At 35.8% G+C, this 22,291-nt stretch overlaps 1 protein-coding gene across 3 annotated transcripts in view; it reads left to right on the top strand.

The window, feature by feature from the left end:
- The first annotated feature begins 16,697 nt into the window (after positions 1-16,697).
- The window catches only part of LOC149566820 (YbaK/aminoacyl-tRNA synthetase-associated domain-containing protein), a 48,785-nt gene continuing 43,191 nt past the window's right edge, over positions 16,698-22,291 (top strand). For 2 of the 3 annotated variants that reach the window (XM_089820142.1, XM_089820140.1), the window contains exon 1: positions 16,699-17,079. In XM_089820142.1, the coding sequence (XP_089676268.1) occupies positions 16,789-17,079 (291 nt within the window). In that variant the 5' untranslated portion in view covers positions 16,699-16,788. Of the gene's footprint in view, positions 17,080-22,291 lie in introns of all 3 variants that reach the window. The other variant, XM_089820141.1, reaches the window with a different exon arrangement.

Genomic DNA, 22,291 nt, shown 5'->3' with positions numbered 1-22,291 from the left:
ATGACATGATTGGGAGTACCCAAAATAATTGGACCAACTTTCATAGGTCTAGTGATGATGACTAAGGATTTATTAGAAATATTGTCAAAGCCATGTATAGGAACATTATCAGGTTGAATAGTTGAAATATCAATGTTTGTACTACAAACATTAAGCCCAAACCCATTATAAATTAAGTTTCCACTAATGAGATTACCATTGACAAGGACAACTACCACTAGATCATCATAGATATCTTGAATTATTTAGTAGGAAAATAATCTTGAGTATACACAATTAGAGGTGAGGTTGGGGTAGGATCATGCATTGTAAAAAGGCATTGATATTATCTTGATTAGGAGGTGTAGTTGGAAGAGTGGGTTTTTTTTTCAAAGGCTTCATGATATGTAGGATATGTTTGAAGAAGTTTCCAAAGAGAAATCTTGGTAGGGGTATTATGTAATTGCACTACCAATTCATATTGCATTCCAATATTTTGAAGAAAATAGGTAGAGGAGGAAGAGTATGTTGAGAAGGTGGAAGAGAAGTAGTAGGTTGAGGATTATTTTTTATACAATAGGTGTGAGACACCACATGATAATCCAAATAATCTCATGGTTCCTCTTTGATAGTTATTGATGGACAACCTTTAAGTGTGGTGAGATATTTATTTGATGGAGGGTAACCTTTGAGAGTGAGAGTAAGCATCTTGAAAATAGCAGGTGGAGCAACATTAACTTGGTTAAGATCTTGCATCTCCATAGACTTCTGACTAGAAGGGAGATAATTAAGGAGATTGTTATAATCCTCTTTTCTCAAGGAATCCTTAGAATAGGGATTGTGGACTTCCATTAATGTTTCATCTCTACTATGAGCATAAAATTAAGAAAAAGTCACATTGATAAAATAATTTATAATGCCTTCCATTTTCTCTAAAGTATCTCTAAGAGGAGGGTATGTGTTAGGAGAAGAAGAGTCATATTGAAAAGAAAAGGTATAATCTCTAGGACTAGAAAATGGTAAATTTACATAATGAAAGTAACCACAAACTTTCAAAGAAATACAAACCATTCTAATCTACCATTGAAGCCAACATATAATCATATAATCATCATATTATCTTTTTCATGAGGAAGAGAGTAGTCAACATTATCATTTAGAGGTTCATCGCAAATAATGAGATCATTGTGAATTTTAGGAAAAGAACCATGTAATGAAAGGTATCATAAAGGGATGGTTCCAATGTAGACCCACAGGGAAGTCACATTTAAAATAAGAGTTAACATCAATGTTCAATATGTATCTTTAAAGAGAAAATTATAAGAAGGGTTAAAGACATCTTCTTGCATCAAAATGGCCTCATCAAGAGGGGGATCTTTAGGAGAAGGATAAAGTGATAAAAGTTAAGGTAAACCACTATAAAATTGAAAAAATAAATGCATTAAAAGACTGATCTAAAAGAAAAACATGAAATTTTGTTTTTGTATTTTGAATGTAAATGTGTAGATCTAAATACATACAATGTGGCAAAGATGAAATGTACACTAAGTAGATCTAGATGCACAAAGAAGTAATCTAACTCCAAAGTCAAACAAAAGAGGGAAAGTGTCAAGTTCACCAAAATATTTATGAGGGGAATGAAAGAAATGAATTTAACAATGTAAACTAGATGAGATGAATTCATTGGTTAAATATATTCATCCTAATTCATTCAATACAGGAGAAAGAGGGGGGGATCTAAACATAACTCTTAATATAACTCAAGATAGATTAGCAAAACCTAATAGGATTAAGGGATTCCAAGACCAAACCCAAATTATACAAAGGAAGTAGCAAGAAAGTACTATTTCATGCAATGTTCATTAACTTTAGATATGCATTGTGAATATAAATAGAGCTAATTGTTTAAATGATAGAGATGAAATAGATCTAGAAGCTATATGTATGAAATTAGTCCAATTAAAATATTAAATAAGATATATGAGATGAGATGAAAAAGGAGAGAGAAAAATAACCTTGAATTGTACAAGGGAAAGTTTCTTTTTGCTTTGATAATTGTGGATCTACAACTGCTACTGGAAATTTGACTATAGATCTATGACTAGAATGGAAAACCCAAAAAACACTAAAAATCTATGATCTCCAAGTATAGGTCAATTTGGGTGACATCTACCAATAGGTTTATAGGATGAAAAACATGTTCCCATAGCACAGAAATAAAGTTGACCCAAATTTTTCTTGAAGCTCCCACCTGTTAGTTTCGAGATTCAAATTCACAATTTTGATAATGTATTCGCACACACAAGAAAATTTATTTTTTGGAGGGGTGGCTTGCCATAGTCAACACCCTTTTAGGAATTAACCTTTAAAGAGACAAGTATGGAAAAACATGTGAATAAGTAAGATAAATGATGAATGCTTAAATGTTGTTGATGTTGAATCTTCAATATATAAATGTAGAAAATCTACACAAATGAAATGAATTTAATACCAAATTATGAAGCAATTGATGCATATGTGCAAAAAGGAAGAAGAAGATAAATGTCACAATGTTGATCTCCTCCCTTGATGGCCAACAAAATTGTAGATCTTGAAGAGGAAATGCTCACAAAGGATCCTTGAGTTTTGAGAACACCTTGAATGCTTAATGATTAATCTTGAAGACTTGATGAAATGCCTTGAATCTTCTAGCTTGAGTATCCATCATGTGTGTATAGATTTTTTGTAATGCAAAAATGAAGTGCCCAAGGTTCCTTATATACTACTTTTAGGGATAAAAAGTAAAGCAAGTTGAGAAGGTCACTAAATTTTATGATTTGAGAACCTTGGATTAAATAGGCCTAGGGACCAAAAATTTGTAGGTATAGGTTGATTGGGTTGACCTATACTAGGGCTATCTTGAGAAGGGGTAACCTTGAGGTCTCCAAAATAGCACACATGGAATAGAGAATGATGAAATTGAGTGGGAGGAAAAGTTTTTTGAGTATGAATGCATCCATGGACTATAAAATCACTAAAGGGTAGGAGCTAAAATGTATTAAATCATGAGTGCTCCCATTTTAAGATGGTACAAAATTTATTTCAATTTATTAGTTGTAGGGTTTTAGATTTAGTGTTAAGGATTTTCAATTACAATTCCATTTCCAACTTTATGGAACAAGGGTCTAATAAATTTTTTTAATGTTATTATTGACGATTCCTAAATTTATTTCAATTAATTTTATGTTCTTAATTTTAGCATACTATATATATATATATATATTCAATTTCATTTTTGGGAATTAAGTGTTGGAAACTACAATTGGAGCAATTGTTATGTTTTCATTGATGTCAAACCTATTGGTACGATAGAGTGTAAAACCTATTGGAGAGACATTTACTAATAATGTAGAGTGCCATATCATTTGATTGATGAAAAGGATTTGAAAAGAAGAGATCATGAGATGACCTAGTGAAATGTTGAGTTGAGAAGTGTTAAGTATCATGGAAATACAATGGGTACTTGATAAGTTAGTCCTTGATAAGATAATGTGTTGTTCGATCAATACATGAAGTAAAGAAGACAATTGGATGAAGCTAAGAGTTTAAACAAGTCATAAGGATTAGCTTGACTGAGTATCTATATTACACAATCAATAAAGGAGCTGAAGCAGACGATTAAGGAACTTAAGTAGCAGTTGATAGTTCAAGTTGAGTGTTAGCTATTGTCGAGCAATTGTATGAAGAAATATTGTAGTGATCGAGCATAGTAATGGTCAAGCAAGCATGTTGATGTCAAGTGAGAAATATTACAATGGGGCTGCCATTGCACCAAAAGACTAATATGTTAATGCCCAATGCAACCACTCAACTTATAGTACACATGATGTGGTTAAGCCCTTTTCACGAATCTTGATGGGAGCGCTAAACAAATTTCCAACAATCTCCCCCTTAGTGTTACCTAAGGGTTTGAGAATTCAAACTTGTGACCAAACTTTGCTACCACTTGTTAGAATGTGGTTGTCATTGCACCAAAATATTGATCTATCAATACCCGATACAACCACTTAACTTATAGTACACAAGAGGCAACTAAGCGCTTGTCACAGATCCTAAGGAGAGCACTGAACAAATTTTTGACAAGAAAGTAAAGTGTGTGTCAAGTTGCATAGTAACAATTGAGCTGAAGAATACAATGATTGCTGAGTGACATCAAAAGTTACAGTTTGAAAAAGATATGAATTTGAGGTTGATGCAGTTAGAATTTTGAATAAGTCAAACTGTGTGGATGATAAGGGTTGATGAGCCGGCATATTTAATGCACAAGGAGAGTTTTTTAAGTGATCAAAGACAAGGATTTGATCAAAAGTTTCTAGAAGAAAAAGGAGAAAAAAATATGGAAGGATTCAATGAATCTGACCTAACCCTAAGATCAATGATGATGTTTAAGTGATAAAAGATCAAAATTACCTATTTCAAGAGGCATGAGAGATGTTTTCTAAGGTTGGTTCATGGTTTCTTGAAAATCTTAAAGAGAAGTTATGAGGAACAAAACAACATAGGTGAAATGTGAAGAGTTGGGTGAAGAAGTGATTGCTTAAGGAGATGTCAAGCATATTAGTGATGGAGATGTTAATGGAGGCCAATCAATGAGCCAGTAGATGAATGAATAGAGATCTAAATTCATAAAGTGAGTTTTACTTTATAGATAAAACCTACTATCACATTCTAACCATTATATCAATCAAAATCCTCTAGGTGACATTCTAATGGAATGTTCTAAAGTGCTCTAACAAGGGCACTCCTAACAAGGTGATTAAATCCTTTAATAAGGTTACATTTAACAGTGTGTTGTATAACCTTTAACATGGTTGGCTCTTAACTGAGCTCACTTTAGAAGAGTGAAAAAATGGTAGCATGTTACTTAATGGTTTTCCAAAATTGGGTTTCCACATTAAATCCTAGTATGAAAGTGTTATTTTCATATGTGGATGTTATTGTTTTGCATGCTATATTTTATAGTATTTTATTTACTCACAGTCAATAGTTATATAGATAGAGAAATAATATATTGCATGAAATGTTAAAATGCTAAAGTTATGATATAAAGACCGAGTGGGTATCTGATATTGGATAGGTTGTTTGAAGTGATTAAAAATTGAATTGGTACATCTAGACCTGAGGATAATTGATTCACCCTCCCCCTCCCCTCCTCTCAATTATTCTAAACTATTATAGCAATTGGTATTAGAGAATTAGTGCTTATCAAGAAATTTTGAAGGGACTCAAGTTAAAGATCAAGATGTATATGAGAGAGGTACCTAAGTTGAACAATAAGAAATTCCCAATATGATAAAGGCTAATGAATTGCACTTATCTAGCATTGGGGATTCCACATCTTACTTTTTGGACAATGAGTACATTGAGGTGCCTAGACCTATGACAGTAGAATAGATGAAAGAGAAGTATGAGCACAACCAAATGATGATTAAACTTGTAGCAGCCCTAAGCTATGCAGAATTTGATGATGTAAAGCAAAGCAACACTGCTAAGAAAATGTGGGACAAGTTGGAAAAACTCCATGGAGGAGACAAGAATGTATTGAGAGCTAATAAGGAAAGAATCTTGAGAGGAAAGTTTGATGAAATGAGAATGCAAGATGGTGAGAATATTGCATAGAATTGTGGTCAAATCAAAGAAGTGGCGAATCCTATCAGAGAAGTTGGAGGCAACATATGTGATGAGATTGTGATAACTAAGGTATTGAGGACTTTACTTCCTATCTATGCAATTAGAGTATTTATTATTCAATAAGTGAGATGTAAACATGATAATGATCTAAGCTTGGATAGTCTAATTGGTAGACTTACTGCATTTGAATTATCAAAATTTGATAATTATTCCCCTACTAATGTTGAATTTGTGTTAAATGTACAACTAACCATTGATGGATCTAAGAAAGAGAACAAGAGCAAGTATGTAGCAAGTGAAAGTGGATCTGATGATGACCTTGATGAACTTGAAGCATTGTTGGCTAGAAGACTTCCTAGAGGAAAAGGAAAATACAAAGGTAAACTTCCTATTATCTGTTTTACATGTAACAAATTTGGCCATATTATTGCTCGATGCCTTGACATAGATGACAATGATGAAAGGAAAGACTTTAAGTACAAAGGAATGCGAGATGATAGAGACAATAGAGGTAATAGAGATACAAGAGACTACAAAGACAAAGGTAGGAAATCTTGCTATATTGTTGAAGAGGATGGTTCGGACAGTAATTATGATGATCATGATGAAGAAGTTGTTTATGTTGCAATGAAAGACTATTATGATGAAGATGAGAAAATTGTATTGATCTCACATGTGAGTAAGAATGATAGATGGATGATTGATAGTGGTTACTCACATTACATGATTGGTGATACAAGTAAGTTTAAGAAGCTATAACACTATAACAGAAGTATTGTTAAGTTTGGCAATGATGCACCTTGTTATGTAAAAGGTAAAGGGTCAATTAAATTGAATGATAAGATCAAATGTGCCAATGCATATTGGGTTGATGGTTTGAAATATAACTTGTTGATTGTGACACAGTTGATAAGTTTAGGTTATAGAGTTGATTTCCAGAACAAGAAGGCGGAGATCTATGATGCTACTGGTGAACTAGTTGGGAATGGAGAGAAAACAAGAGGTAACTTGTTCTATCTAGATATATTTGAAGATATTTGTCTATTTCCACAATGTGAAGATGTTTGGTTATGACATAAGAGGCTATGTCATGTGAACTTTGATAACCTAGTAAGCATTGGTAAAATGAAAAGAGTTAGAGGGTTACCAAGAGTAAGCAAACCTGATAAAGTGACGTGCAAACAATGTCAAATGAGTAAAATGACAAAGTCTAGTATTAAGAGCAAGATATATTCTTCTGATGAAAAAGTCTAGTTCATATTGACTTGTATGGTCCTATTAGTATGTAGAGCTATTATGGCAATAAATACTTTATCTATTTGTTAATGACTTTTCTAGAATGATGACTATGATGTTTCTTAAGGAAAAATTTGATGCAAATTCAAATGTTTAAGTGGTACCTGGCTAGAGTGGAGAAAGAAACATGAAAGATTCTAAAATTCTTGAGATCAGACAGAGGTGGTGAATTCATCTCAGATGAGCTCAACATATTTTGTAATGACAAAGGAATCAAGAGACAAATGAGTGCACCAAGGACTCCACCGTAGAATGCTATAACTGAGAGAAGGAATAAATTAATTATGGTTTGTATAAGAACACTAATTATGGAGAAGGATATTTCACAGAAGTACTCAAGAGAGGCTATAAAAATTTTATTCTACACTTTGAATTGAGTTCAAGTGAAGAAAGGAACAAACAAAACACCTTTTGAACTTTGGTATGGATATGCATTAAATGTGAATTAATTAAAAATTTTTGGAAGCAAGTGTCACACATTGAAAGATGCAAGAAAATGTAAACTTGATGCAAAAAGTGATGAGGGCATATTTCTAGGTTATTCCACTAAGAGAAAAGATTGCAAAGTGTTTGACTTCTAACACTTACAAAATTGTAGAAAGTGAAAATGTTAGAGTTGATGAGTTTGCAGAGAAAAATGAAGAAGAATGCAAGAAAGAACTTGAAGATTACAATTTTTTTGTCTACATCTATTAAGGTGAACCTAGCACCTTACCTAAACAAGTAAAGGTGGTTGTCGAGCATCATGAGACAGACACTATAGAAGAGTTCTATTGAGCACTAGTAGTCTATCGAGCATCAAGCAACAAGGGTCGAGTCACATACCATGACTGCTGACTAGTAGACAAAGAAAGCCAAGTTGCAACCAAAGATAATAGAAGATGTTAAACATACAAAATCCAATGAATGACAACAAGAGGAACCAAGACCTAAACCTATATATTGGCAAAGTATGCGAGAAGACATCATACACCATATCAAATCATTGGAGATAAAGATTTGGGAGTTATGATAAGAAGAAGATTGAAGAATGATACATGCTTACTATGTGAGTTTGAGCCTAAATCTATAAAAGATGCTATGGAGAATAAAGATTAGATCAAGGCAATGAATGAAGAAATTGAGAAAATTGAGAAGAACAAGACATGGACATTGGTACCCAAACCAAAGAATAAATATGTGATTGGAACTAAGTGGGTTTTGTTGACACAAAAGCTTGCACCCTTGCCTAAAGTCTTACCTAAAGGTAGCCTCATGTAACATGGAAGCAATCTCGAAAGCATGGGACTTTGTGACTTGAGATTGAATCTCTAGAGAAGGCTCACTTCCTTACTATCAAGGTGCATCTAACTATTTCTTGAGAGGAAAAGGGAGAAGGAATGCATGAAAGAAAACTAGCTAAACTAATATAAGAGGAGGTGATACACCAAATAGTATATAGGTCTACTTCTTTTCCAATAACATTCACTAGAATTCAATAGATTTCTCAAGATATGCCATTATCTACACCTTTTCAATCTTAATATCCTAGATAAGCCAAGAAGATAACATAACCAAAGAAGGAATACAATGGATTCGCTTAATTGAATCAATTATCAAAGATGAACATGATCATGTGATATTGCAATTGTCAAAATACATGAGGCCACAATAGTGCACAAACTTAACTGACAGAGAATGGATATGACAAAAGAGATTTCGATTGAGAAAAAGGCAAAACAATTACAAAGAGTATCTCTAAAAGATAAGAAAGGAGATAACCTTTTGAACAACAACAAAACTTGCTTTTATAGGGTGCATGCATAACCTAGATGACTTCTACCCTAAGGTAAAGTACAATAATTGCATTAAAGGTTGTAGAGAACAATCATTACAAATCTAGAGAAGATTTGATCCTGATACATATTCAAATACAAGAAACCATATCTTTCATGAAACATTCAGCCTTGAGAAGACAAAAACGACGAACATTACCACTCTGATTGGGCAGATGGATAAACCAAGTGACAAGAGAAATGTCCTCTTTATTAAACAGCCATGTGGAGAACACTGAAAGTGGTTGTAGATGATCAAATTAACTGAATTTGCTATAAAAGAGTAATTTTTATTTGTTACTAGCATGCAAAGTAAAAAAGATCAGCAAGTCAACCATTTTCAACGTCTATCCTGTACCTTTCTTGCAATTTCATTAGTCGAAGACCTCTTTATTTTCCAGCTTAGACAAATGAAAATCCTTTTACTATGGTCAACCTTTTGCTTTTGTTCGATGAATGACCTCTTTGAAAAATGGTTGGGCCCACCAAACAAGTGTTTGAAGCTTGCTTCCCCACTTTAGTTAAACCTTGCGCATCTTTGGAAAGCATTCATATGTCTACTGTTAATCAGTTGAGATCAAACAATCATGATGAAACTGGGACCTAGTGAGCAGTTTAGAGCCCTTGACCAAATGCAACACACGACCTCCACACCCTTCTAACATGTTCCACATGTCAACAACTCATATTCCTGCAATGGCTAAAGTTTGTTCATTTTGAAAATGTAGGAATACACTTGGCATTGATCTGATCTAATTCGACAATTGAGAAATTGAAACTCTTCTAACACATTTCCTCTTACAATTTGCAGTGACTGGGCTTGACCATGTTGACTTTCGTAGTGTCACAACTTAGCATTGACTTTAACCCTATGAGCATTCAATGAAGGGAATCACAACATCGTTGTCTAAACCATGGGTTAGGTTAAACCCCATGCGACAATGCGAATAGAGCATTTTTAGCGCCTTGCATCATAAACCTAGGTTCTAGCTTAACCCCTAGTGATCATGCAAAATTGACTGAGCATGTTGACCATCACAACATTGGGACCTTCTACCTTAAAGCCTTTTGATAAAATGATATTGATAGAAAGAAAGAAACCACATTTGATAAATAACTTTGGCATTGTGACGATGCAAAAATGAGATTGGAAGCGCTGGCCCACCCAAACACATGTTGGATAGGCATATCCCTCCTTTGGCTAAAACTCATTCATTTCTAGAAAGCATGCAAGCGATGATCCTCGATTCTCTTTCATCTAATGGTTGGGAGGATGTGGGCCCTTTGAGGTGTATTTGGTAAAATGACCTACGAACCAGCGAATAACAATCCTATGCAGCTTCGTGACTTGAAACTTTTACCTAACATTAACTTTTGTGAATGAGTGAACATGACCATCACAACATTGTCATCTTAATAATGGTTTATGTTTGATCTCTTGCAAGCATGCGAAAACACTAAGCTCACCACTTCGTAGCATAAACCCTAGGTTATAGTTAACCACCCATGACAAAGTGAAACACTTGAGATAACTGTCGAGGCTTGATCGTATCCTCGCAACCGTTAAGTTCATTAGCCCCTAATCACCTGCAACCATGCACTTGACTGAACTAGCATGACTATTTCACATCCTCATGGTTTAACTGATGGTTAAGCCATAACCACTTGCGACTATGCAACAAGGAATTGATCACAAGGTCGCAACTTGGATCCTTTGAAGATATAACATGAAATATGAAGGATATGCTAAAGTTTTGATACATTCCTATAACATTTGAATATTTGAAAATATGACCGTTGGCCATGATGTTAGCTTTGAATTCAAATCTTGGCGGGAGGGCAAAAATGGCCAATAGGTTTTCAAAAAAAAGATGAATGAGAAAGGTGAACTCACAAGAAACAAGGCGAGATTAATTTGTAAGGGATATGCATAAGAGGAAGGGGTTGACTATGGTGAAACTTTTGACCCAGTTGCAAGGTTGGAAGGAGTGAGGACTTTGCTTGCACATGCTACTTACAAGGGATTCAAAATGTACCAAATGGATGTAAAATTTGCATTTCTAAATGGAAATCTAGAGGAAGAAGTCTACATTGAAAAACCTGAAGGATTTGTTGATCCAAACAAAAGGAATATGGTATGTAAGTTACACAAAGCTTTATATGGTTTGAAGCAAGCCCCTAAAGCATGGTATGAAAAGTTACACAATTACTTGGTGAAAATTGGTTTTTCAAGAACTAATGACAATAGCAATCTATATTTGAAAAGTGAAGCCAAAAACAAGATATTGTTATCTGAAATTTTTATTGGTGACATCATTTTTTGAGGAAAAGACTCATTGAGCAAGCAATTTGCTAATTAAATGAAAAAGGAGTTTGAAATGTCAATGTTTGGAGAGATTAAGTTCTTTGTTGGTTTGCAAGTGTATCAGATGAATACAAGTATTTTCATCACTCAATCTAAGTATATCAAATAAATTTTGAAGACTTTTGGTATCAAAGATTCAAGACCAGTTGGAACACCTATGTTGATTGGACATTAATTGTCAAAGAATGATGATTCTAGTGAGGTGAATAAAAAATCATATAGGTCTATGATAGGAAACTATAATATGTTGTATATAAACGACCTAACATTGCATTAGTTGTTGGTATTGTTGTTAGATTCTCTGCTAGTCCTAGAGAAAATCATATGATGACAGTAAAGAGGATATTGAGATACCTAAAAAGAACAAAGGACTATGGATTGTGGTACAAGAGAAGTGACAAATTTGAATTAAATTTTTACACAGATGTTAATTGGGAAGGACATGTTGATGACATGAAGAGTACAAGTGGATGATCTTTCTTCTTGTGTAGAATATTGATTTCATGGACAAGTAAGAAAAATAATTGTAATTCACAATTTATAGCAGAGGTTGAATATGTTGCTAAAACAATGAATTGTTCAAACATTGTACGGATTAAGCAATTGTTGAAAGGAATAAAGGAAGATATAATCAAACTATTACGATATATTATGATAACACAAGTGCTATAAAAAGATCAAATAACCATGTAATGCATACAAAGACTAAGCATATTGAGATCAAGTATCATTACTTAAGAGAGATGGTACAAGGCAAAGAAGTGAGATTGGAACATGTGAACATAAAGGAGCAGTTAGTTGACATATTCATGAAGGCACTACCTAAGAATGCTTATAAGTATCTAAGAGGTAAGTTAGGGATGATTGCCCTACCTAAAGAAAACTAAGTAGAGATGTTGCATTGCATCTAATGTTTGAATAAGAATATCTTAAATATTAATGCAGGAGGTCACACTTTAGGAGAAACCTAAAGGAGTGAAAAAAGGAAGACACTGAACTATGAGTAGAAGGAGCTACAACGAGTTGATGTTGAGATGACATTGTTGTATCAGTCAGAGCAATGACATGAAGATGTGTGTATGGTATGTCTTTGGAATTATTGTCACAAAGAGAGAGATTTGCATAATTGAGCTACCATACAAGCATACATAAAGAGTTCATGGGTTACCGTATAAGGATAAATAAAAAGAAGGAGAAGATTACTAGAAAGATCAAAGAGAAGTTATGATTGTTGTCAAGAGGGAGACATATGTTGCTACAGAGAAGAGTATGTGCTGAACTAATTGAGGGAGCATCCTGAGACTACATGGATGATAATCAAAATGAAACTAAGAAAGAGAGAACATAAACACAGAGGGAGATGACAATATAATATTGAACCTTTTAGATTGTATGGTAACTAGTATGGTAAGTGAAGTATGTGAGGTGTTGACATCAATGCCAAATAGGGAGATTGTTGAAAACTACAATTGAAGCAATTATTATGTTTTCATTGATGTCAAAACTATTGGTAAGACATAGTGTTAAACCTACTAGAGAGACATTTACTAATAGTGTAGAGTGTAATATCATTTGATTGATGAAGATGATTTGAAAAGAAGAGATCATGAGATGACATGGTGAATGGTTTAGTTGAGATGTGTTAAGCATCATGGAAATACAATGGGCACTTGATAAGTTAGTCCTTAACAAGATAATGTGTTGTTCAATCAATACACGAAGTAAAGTAGACAATTGGATGAAGCTAAGAGTTGAAACAAGTCATAAGGATAAGCTTGACTGAGTATCAGTATTGCATGGTCAATGAAGGAGCTAAAGTAGAAGATTAAGGAACTTAAGTAGAAGCTAAGTGAAATAGTTCAAGCTGAGTGTTAGCTATCGTTGAGCAATTGTATTAAGAAATGTTCTAGCAACTAAGCATAATAATGGTCGAACGAACATTTTGATATTGAGTGAGAAAGTATAGTGTGTGTCGAGCTTCATAGTAATGACCGAGTTGAAGAACACAGTGATTGCCAAGTGACAACAAAAGTTATAGTTTGAGAAAGATTTCAATTTAAGGCCAACATAGTTAAAATTTTGAATTAGTCAAAGTGTGTGGATGATAAGGATTGATGAGCTAGCATATTTAATGCATGAGGAGAGTTTGTTAAGCAATCAAAGACAAAAATTTGATTAGAAGTTTCTAGGAGAAAAAGGAGAACAAAAGTACAAAAAGATTCGATGAATTTGATTGAACCCTAAGATCAACGATGATGTTTAAGTGGAAAAAGATTGAAATTACCTACTTAAGGTGGCATAAGAGATATTTTCTAAGGTTGGTTCATGGTTGATTATTGATCTTAAGGAGAAGTTGTGAGAAGTTGTGAAGAATAGACTAGCAGAGGTGAATTGTGAAGAGTTGGGTGAAGAAGTGATTGCTTGAAGAAATGCCAAGCAGATCAGTGATGGAGATGTTAATGGAGGCCAACCAATGAACCAATAGATGAGCGAATGGAGATCTGAATTTGCAAACTGAGTTGTACTTTACAGATCAAACCTTCTGTTACATTCTAACCATTGTATCAGTCAAAATCCTTTAGTCAAGGTTGACTTAACAATCATTTTGTAAATCCTTTAACCAAGGTGACATTCTAATGGAATGTTTTAAAGTGCTCTAATGAGGCCACTCCTAATAGGGTAATTAAATCCTTTACCAAGGCCACATTTACCATTGTGTTTTATAACCTTTAACATTGCTAGTTCTTAACCGAGCTCACGTCAAAAGAGTGAAAAATTGGTAGCATGTTCAAGGACTTGATAGATTTAATGCACCTTGTTGGGTTGTGATAAAAGCTACCATATGTTTTATAAAGATGAATAATTTTTATTATGTTGCTTGGCCCTTAAACTTTGAAGATAGGCAACACAAAAAGAAGGTGAAAAGTGATAGAAATCATAATTGGTATTGTCAAAGATGTGATAAGATTTTTTAAAAAACCGATTACATAACATGCTTCAATGTATAGTGCAAGATCACACAACTTTCACTTGGGTTACTATTCTTGGAAAAGCAAGAGAAGATATTATGGGTATAACAATAAATTAATTTTTAAAAAAAGTACAATGAAAAACAAGATGACATCAAACTAGGAGAAATTACATGGAAGGTCATTTTTAGTGAATTCATATTTAAAGGTTACATGAAAAAAGAGACTTACAATTATGAATGGAGGGTTAAGTTTCATGTCGTAAAAGTAGAAAAGTTTGACCATGCATATGAAAGTAAAGTATTATTAGATTCAATTTTTGAGTTCTAGGCTCTACTATGTTTATTTAATTCTATGCATTTGCTTCTAGCTATAATTTTTTTCAAATGTTTCAAATAAAAGACTTCCATATGTGCAAGTTAGCACATCCAAATTTTGCTAATTAGAGCCTTCATATCATATAAAAAATATTAGATCTTATGCATTTGATGTATATTGTAGATATAAATTTGTGAAAGTGATATTTATAATCAATTTATTTTTTATTTATTTACAATCTTCTTACTTTATTAATATTTAATTTGATGGTTATTTATATTTGTGAATTTTAGATATCTCCATTAATTTTTTTATTTTTTTGATGAATAATCCTTTTCAATTAATAAAATTTACTAAGATTACAATTCACAAAAAGGGGCCGGGGGATACAGGATCACCCCGCGAATGAGTTCAGACGGCTGAAGCCGGAAAAAACAACATGGCCTCAGCCAGAAACTATTAACTATTCATCAAAAAAAAAACTTTTAAGCTGCCAAGGCAGTGCCAGTAGAGGGAGGATCATCTTTATCATGAAATTCCCACGCATCAGTGGGATTGTGGGGCGGACTGGGAACAGTCTAGCTGTCAGCAGCATCAGCAGGATCTGGGGAAGTCGCAGTCTCCGCATCCTTCTTGTTTGGCTGTGGAGGAGAAATTGCCAAGGCCAACCGAGGAAACTTGCTAGAGTGCGCTCGTCCAGGGGGAGGAGCCGGGGACCGGCCAGAAGCCCGCCCAGGGGGAGGAGCCGGGGACCAACTAGAACCACCACGCGGTGGGGAAGCGGAGCGACACCTCTAGTCGCCATGTCCACCGATGGGAGAGCGTTGGCGAGGACATTGGAGGTGCAGCGTGTGTGAATGGCGACCAGAGGACTGGCGTCGGGAATGGCGACCGCGAGACAAAGAGGCATCGACCGAGGCATCCGAAGGCACTTTGGCAATGGTGCATGGAGCATTGCCCCAATGATTTAACAATTCCTGTAAGTGCGCAACTTCCAAGGCAACTTTATTAGCTTGCACCTATATTTGCATAATGACATTGTTACAAATGCATGCTTTAGTGTACATTGCAATATTAACATCCAAAAAACTGTGAGTGAATAAAACTACATTCCTATCTTTCTATAGAGAAAACAAAATTTCCATCCTGAAGGTATGCCAAATCTGGGATAACTTTCAAGAAATTCTAGGGGAATCACCCAGCAGGATCATGTGTCATGAAAAAGGTTTGGGCCTAAAAGGCTTGAGAAAATCACGAATCCAGTGCCAATAATTCTGAGCACGCTTGCAAAACCAAAAAATATGCAAAAAGGACTCAGGTTGACCACAGAAGGGGCATCTGGGATCAGGAACCCCAATGTGCTTGAGCCAAGGCCCCAGGGGAAGACCTTGGAAGGCAAGGCACCAAGCAAAATGGGCAATCTTAGGTTCAGTAATGGCACTCCAAATGGTGTCGAAATATTTTTCCCATTGAGAAAGCGAAGATTGCAAATGCCACCGTTGATTAAGCGTGTCCACCATTGGAAGGTGGGGTGAAAGCCATCTGTACCCCATGTTGGGCTTATAATTGGTAAATGGAGTGGTAGGATACCACTTCCAATCATGCCACCAAGGACGAACATACTGAATCTCCACTTTATGAACTAAGTGCACAGGGATGGAAGACAACAAAAGGTCAAAAGTCTGGCGATCGAAACTAACAAGGCGGTACTGAACTTGCATATCCTCCCATGACCTAAAATTCATGGTGACTCTTGAAAAAATATCTTTGGTAGTGCGGATGCCATGTTTAAAGAAATGCAGAGCACTGGCACCTTGAGTCTTGGCAAGAGGAGTGCCCTGGATGGCAAACAGGGGAGACCACCAAATGTTCTGTTGATTTAAGGATAGCCTATTATGAAACTCATCACCAGCCCAACGAAGCCAAGGTTTAACAGCTTCCCAGGCTTTTCAGATGCTCTTTATAACAAAAGAGCCCTGTATGACCACTGGTTTACGCATAGTGAGAAGGGTCTGAAAACCAATCCCCTTCCACGCCGGTCTGTTAATAGGGAAGCCGGAAGAAATGCAATGCCTTACTAGTATCTTCCAGGTTTCATCTCCATAAATAGCTCTGATAATCCATTTAGCACAGAGGGCAAGGCCCTGCTTCCGAGTGGAAAGCAGACCGAGAACCCTAGATTCCCTTGGGAGACAACATAAATCCCAAGCAACTCAGTGAAAACCATGATGGTAAGACTCAGAGGCCCAAAGAAAATATTTAAAAAAAATATCAATTAAAATTTTAGATATGCTAGCTGTAAGTAAACATCTACATGTTGACACGCCTCGCCCGATTTTAGAATTAGGCATTAGCTCTGTGGAGGACGAGCTGTACGATGAATTTGGCATTGTTGGGGTGTCGTCAAAACCACATTCTGCATCGAATTCGTGCTCTGGAGAGTGCGCTATCTTCTAGTACAGATGAGCGCAATGACGTTCATTCAGTCCACGACGAGGGAGAGCATGGAAACACTGAGCAGCGTCTGGGCAAACTTCTGAGAGCAGGCGGAGTGAACACATTCCAGTTTAAAAGAGTTCCACACGATTATTATGACAGGCCTCTTGAAGTCAGACGAGATTTACTCGCAGCGCATTCCATTCATCATCTTTGCAAGAGCATGGTCATGGTAGTAACTATTTTCGTCTTTTATATTTCATCATCTTTTAAAGCTTCTTCTGCCCTAAATTTTGATAAATGTATAGCCTCGACTTGTGGATTGACCCTACTTCTTGGTTATGAAAATTGATAACACTGATATAAAAGCAAGTTCAAAGAAATAGGCCCTGTTTATTTTATTGCGGTAAAAGTCCTTTTAGTTATGCATATCACAACCACACGTTGAGTATCGGAGTGACGCCTTTAACTAATTTCGGCATTTTAAACGTTTCTTGGGATTGTCTCGGATCATATTATGCCAGTTCTGATGCTTTCATTTCCATTTGACCACTTAGTGATGATCATACAATCAAAACTATATATTTCATTTTACTGAAATGTTAATGTTTTTGGGGAATGGAACTTAGTCCTCACGCTGTTACTTTTACTTCAAGCTGGCGAGGAGGAGCAACTTATAATCAACAGCAAAAAGAAATAGAGTTACAGGAGATTCGCTCTCGCCAATTCGCGAAGTGAGATGTAGTCAGTCTGTGAATGGCTTAGTAAACCTATATAGCCCAGAGGGTTTCATTGGGGCATACCCTTTTACTTCCAGAGACTGGAAGAGAACAGCCTAACAATCTGAAAAGAGAAATTCAATGTTTCCCATGGCTGTCCTGTCCAGAGAGATGACGCCCTCATTACTAAGGTTACAAGCTAAGGAGGGGCCACTCTCCAATGCCAGAAGGGACCTATGTTCAGGCTGCTTGAAACTTGTCCTTCATGAAAGGTTTAATGATCTACTGGGGATGGGTTGCATGAAGTTCCCTACTTCGAGGACCATGGTTATTGATGTCATCCTAACACTGATAAATCTCTTCCATTCTAGTTTCAACATCTCTGATTTCTGCAATGATTTGCTCTGCTGAAAGGGGAAACGAGTCTCAGTTTGTAGTGGGCATACTAGTTTGTTTGAAGGTTTAGGAGTGCTCTTAGTTGGCCTTGAATATTCATAAACATGACTTTCAACATTTTAATGTCGTGTATAATCTCCCATAATTCTTGGGAAATGGGTTCAGGAATGTATTTCTTGTTGGCACTGAAGGTCAAGTCAAAGGCACGTTTGGGCTTGAAAAGATTGGAAGTAATCTGATCCTTGATCATGGCTTTATTATTGGCTATAGGTTTGATCTCTGAAAGAGGATTTTTCATCTGGCCATTTCACTATAAGGATGCTGGCTATTTAACATCGATAAATTTTTTGATGGTGACTGCATTGCTTTAAATTGATCTTGTAGAATGAGTGTTTTCTTGGGTAGAATGAGTGTTTTCTTGGGCATCGGGAGAGCGACGGAGATAGGGAACTGATATAGTCAGCTCATAGGATGAATTCAGAGCAAGGCCAAACTCCTTTATGTTTCTCATAATTTATTTGCTTGTGTGTATGTGAATACAGTTAAACAGCCACAGGTGTGACCAATTCATACCAGCTCAACTCCAATCCATATCCACTGCCACTCTGTATGCATCACTAAGTCTATTTTGAGATTGGTCTGATGTAAATAGATATTTATGAGAATGATAGCGAAATAATTGCACAGGAGACGCTCAAATTTTAGAGTAGGCCCATGTTATAAATTTAGCATTTCTTATTGTAACTTTTACCTGTACAAAATTTTCGTATTGTAAAAAAGATCCAAAGCTAAAATTTCATCTTTCCATCAAATCAAGCACATTCAGGTTTCAGACATCATTTTGTTTGTTTGTGTTGTTTTTGTTAGTATCTTTGCCGACCAATGATATAGGTTTCAAATGCATTCATGATGGTGGAGAATATCATTCAAATAGTAAAAGAGTTGCTGAAATTTGCTAAGAAAGGGAGAGATCCTTACCCAAGTACATTGACATATGCTGGTATGAACAATTTACATGGACTTCAAGTCTAAAATGTAGCCAAAAATGTTTGAGTGCCTGCTGTTGAAAGGAGCATATTGCTGAAAGTTTTAAAAGTTGTAAAGGGGGGAGAAGTGCACCAAACAGGTCATTTGAGTTTTTTAAAATTTAATATTTGTACGACAGTTTTTGGTGATTTCCCTGGGAGAAGAAAATTGATGACTAGTTGGAGGGCAGTCTACACTTGATAATGAAAGGAATCAAGGACTGTACTAGAACTTATAGACATTTTTAACGTCAAAACAAGAGCCACTACAAGGAATGTTAATTAGGAGGGCAACAAATAATAACAACAATCACCTACCTCCATTTTAGCCATTAGGAAATTAAATTGATTGGTTTGCATATGTAGAACATGTGAACTTTCTAGTGTATCAAAGAAGAATATTCCAAAGGACCATGGTGATGGCAAGTAGCATCTACATCAACCCATATCAGCATTCACCATCATATCTGGAATTTTCAGTAAGGCGTTTTAAGATATTGCTGTTTGTTTCTTAGGAGAAACATTACAAGAATCAGATTGGTGCCCCCATGTTTCTGTCAGCTCTATTATTAGTTGGGAGTTAGTGAGTAACAAGTCTTTTTTATTCTTCACACTAGCAGAAAATAATCACATCTTGTTTGCACAGCTCTCAAATGCCAAGGATGATGACATCAAACCTATGGGAAATTTTGCTGCACTACGATTTTGATACTGTAAATCATTTTGTTGACACTCTTCTAATTTTTTGCATAAATGCGTTGTCTCCTTGTATTGCTTTCTTTACTGAAGTAGGTCATGCAATGGAATTGGAGGATGCTTTACTACACACAATTGAGTTGGAGGATCATGATCACTTTAAGAAGATTTCAGAGAGGTTCAATTAGGCCATCAATACAAAAAAATGCTACTCTTTATTGCAAAATGTAGTAAGTGTTTTGGCAAATATGAAGGAACAATGTCTCTTGAGCATCACATTACTTCAGGAATATGATATGATATGATAGATTTTAATGACATCCATGAGGCTAAAGTAGCCTATAGGACCTACACGATCACCCCCCCAAGGTAGGAGCGGAACTAATCTAGCTGCAAAGTATTGGTTAACTTGTCTCTCCTTCTCCGAAGTTTGATAATTAGAGCCACTGTTCTCTTCACTTGATCTTCCTCAAATAAGTAGTTGAAGTCCTTGTTCTACAATATCTTTGTATAACCAGAACTGATGTCGCTGTATGCCAGGCAATCCTTGACAAAGTGCTGCTTTGTCTCTACTGCTCCCATGTTACAGAATAAACATGTTCTGTCTACCCACTCTTCCTTTGGAACTTGCCATCTACCAGTTTCACATTGCAGCCGGTGTGAAATAGTTCTGAGTTGTGCCATTAGCATTTTTGCTTTCCGATTAATAGATGCTCTTATATAGGCCTTTTCATCATGACTAGAAGTGGGGTTAAATTCTTTAATGTAATGAGATTTTTTCTGCCCTATGTGTCTTGTCCATAAAATAGTGCAAAATTTTTCCATGACAAACTTCTTTATTTCTTTAATGTTATCCGGGCAAGTATGGATGTCGATATCTCTTTTCGCATCCATTTGTCATTTTGCTTCATCCATGTGCTTTTCCGCTTGACAAGTTCTTCCTCTACGACTAGCTTGGGCTAGCGATGTGTTTCTAGGCCTTGGGTTTTCTTTAAATAGCTTAGCATCTACACCAATGCGATGGCTTCTAATGGAAAGAAATTGACCTCCGCCAATAAGATCTCATAGGGCACTGTGGTCTTGACTTTAAGATTGCATATGATGAAGTGTTTTTGAATTCTTTCTACTTGTCGCCATTTTTCTTCGGACATACTACCCCCCCACACTTCACATTTGTATAGAATAACTAGAGTGACCAGTAAACCAAGAAGAGTTTTCATGGTCGTCCAATCCCATAATTTTGCGTTCCTGCACTTGTTTTGTAAATAATATAATGCCTTCCAACCCTGTTGGATCCTTTTTGATATGCATGTATCCCAGTTGAGTTTGTTATGAAAATCTATGCCCAAGTATTTGTACTCCTCCACAATCTCAAGAGCGTTACCCTCAAACAGAAACTTGTCTAGTATACCCCTATTCTTCTTTAGCGAGAAGAGCATAACTTTGGTTTTGCTAGTGTTCACTTGCATTCCCACTTCATGGCAAAAATTTTTTAGTACTTTCAAGTGTTCTTTCAAACCTTTAGCCGTTCTAGCAAGTATTATGAGATCATCTCATATAAGAGCAATCTTATCACAAAGTGGGTCAGCTGTACCCCCTCACCATTGGTCTTGTTTATCCATTTTTCTAACTTGTCAATATAGAGCCTGAATAAAGTTGGAGATAACACACCCTTGCTTAAACCTGATGTTGTTGCCAAAATCCTCTTATAGCCCTTCCATTGTTCTAATTTTAACTTTGACCTGCTCATACAATCTGTGAACAATAGACCTAAGTTCTTTAGGAACTTCCAACTCTTCCATTCTGTCCCAAAGTTTGTTATATGGCACTGTGTCAAATGCTTTTTTAAAAATCCACAAAACAACAGAAAGCCTCAGCCCCTTGAGTGTCTCAAACTTTCTCTATCAAGTATCTGAGAGTGATGCCGTGATCTATAGTAGAGTGTTTTGGTCTAAAGCCTGCTTGCCCTTTTGCTCGTTTGCCTTCTGTTTCAGCCTATTTGCTGATTTTTTGTTCTACCATGTTGCCAAATAACTTTCCAAAGAGTGGATTGATCATGATGGTTCAGTAATTAGAAGGGTTGTTTATATCTCCGCTTTTGTGGAGTGGGATCACCACACTTGTCCAATTTATAGGGAAGCCTTCTCTATTGACACTGTTGAAAATCTTAGTGATGTGTGGTGTCAGGGTTTCAACACCCCATTTTAAGTATTCAGCTTGTAGCCCATCTATATCTTGCGCTTTACCACCAGCTAACCTCCTTATGCCTTGAATAATATATTTTTGGCTGAATAACTCACTTGTAGTCTCAGTTACCATGGTTCTATGTTCTCCTAAATCACACTCGTAGAGGGTCTTGGCATATTCTAGCCATTTGGTTCCTGTGATGTTGTTTTCTATCTGTGTTTTTCTCTGTTGAAGATCTTTCCAAAACTTTCTGGGGCTGCTTTTACCAAGAGTAATGAACTCGATTCTTCTCATGTTCACATACTTCTCTTTCATCTTTTTAATCAGCTGATCATATTCTTTTCTACTTTCTCTATTCATTTTCTTTTTCCAATTCCTTTTTGCCATTTTGCACTCCTCATCAAACCACGGATTGGCCGGA

The sequence above is a fragment of the Cupressus sempervirens genome, chromosome 3 (genome assembly GCF_028749045.1).
Source record: "Cupressus sempervirens isolate cs-2001-9-10 chromosome 3, ASM2874904v1, whole genome shotgun sequence".
Taxonomy (NCBI): Eukaryota; Viridiplantae; Streptophyta; class Pinopsida; order Cupressales; family Cupressaceae; genus Cupressus; species Cupressus sempervirens.
This window is presented reverse-complemented; position numbering and strand designations above follow the sequence as displayed.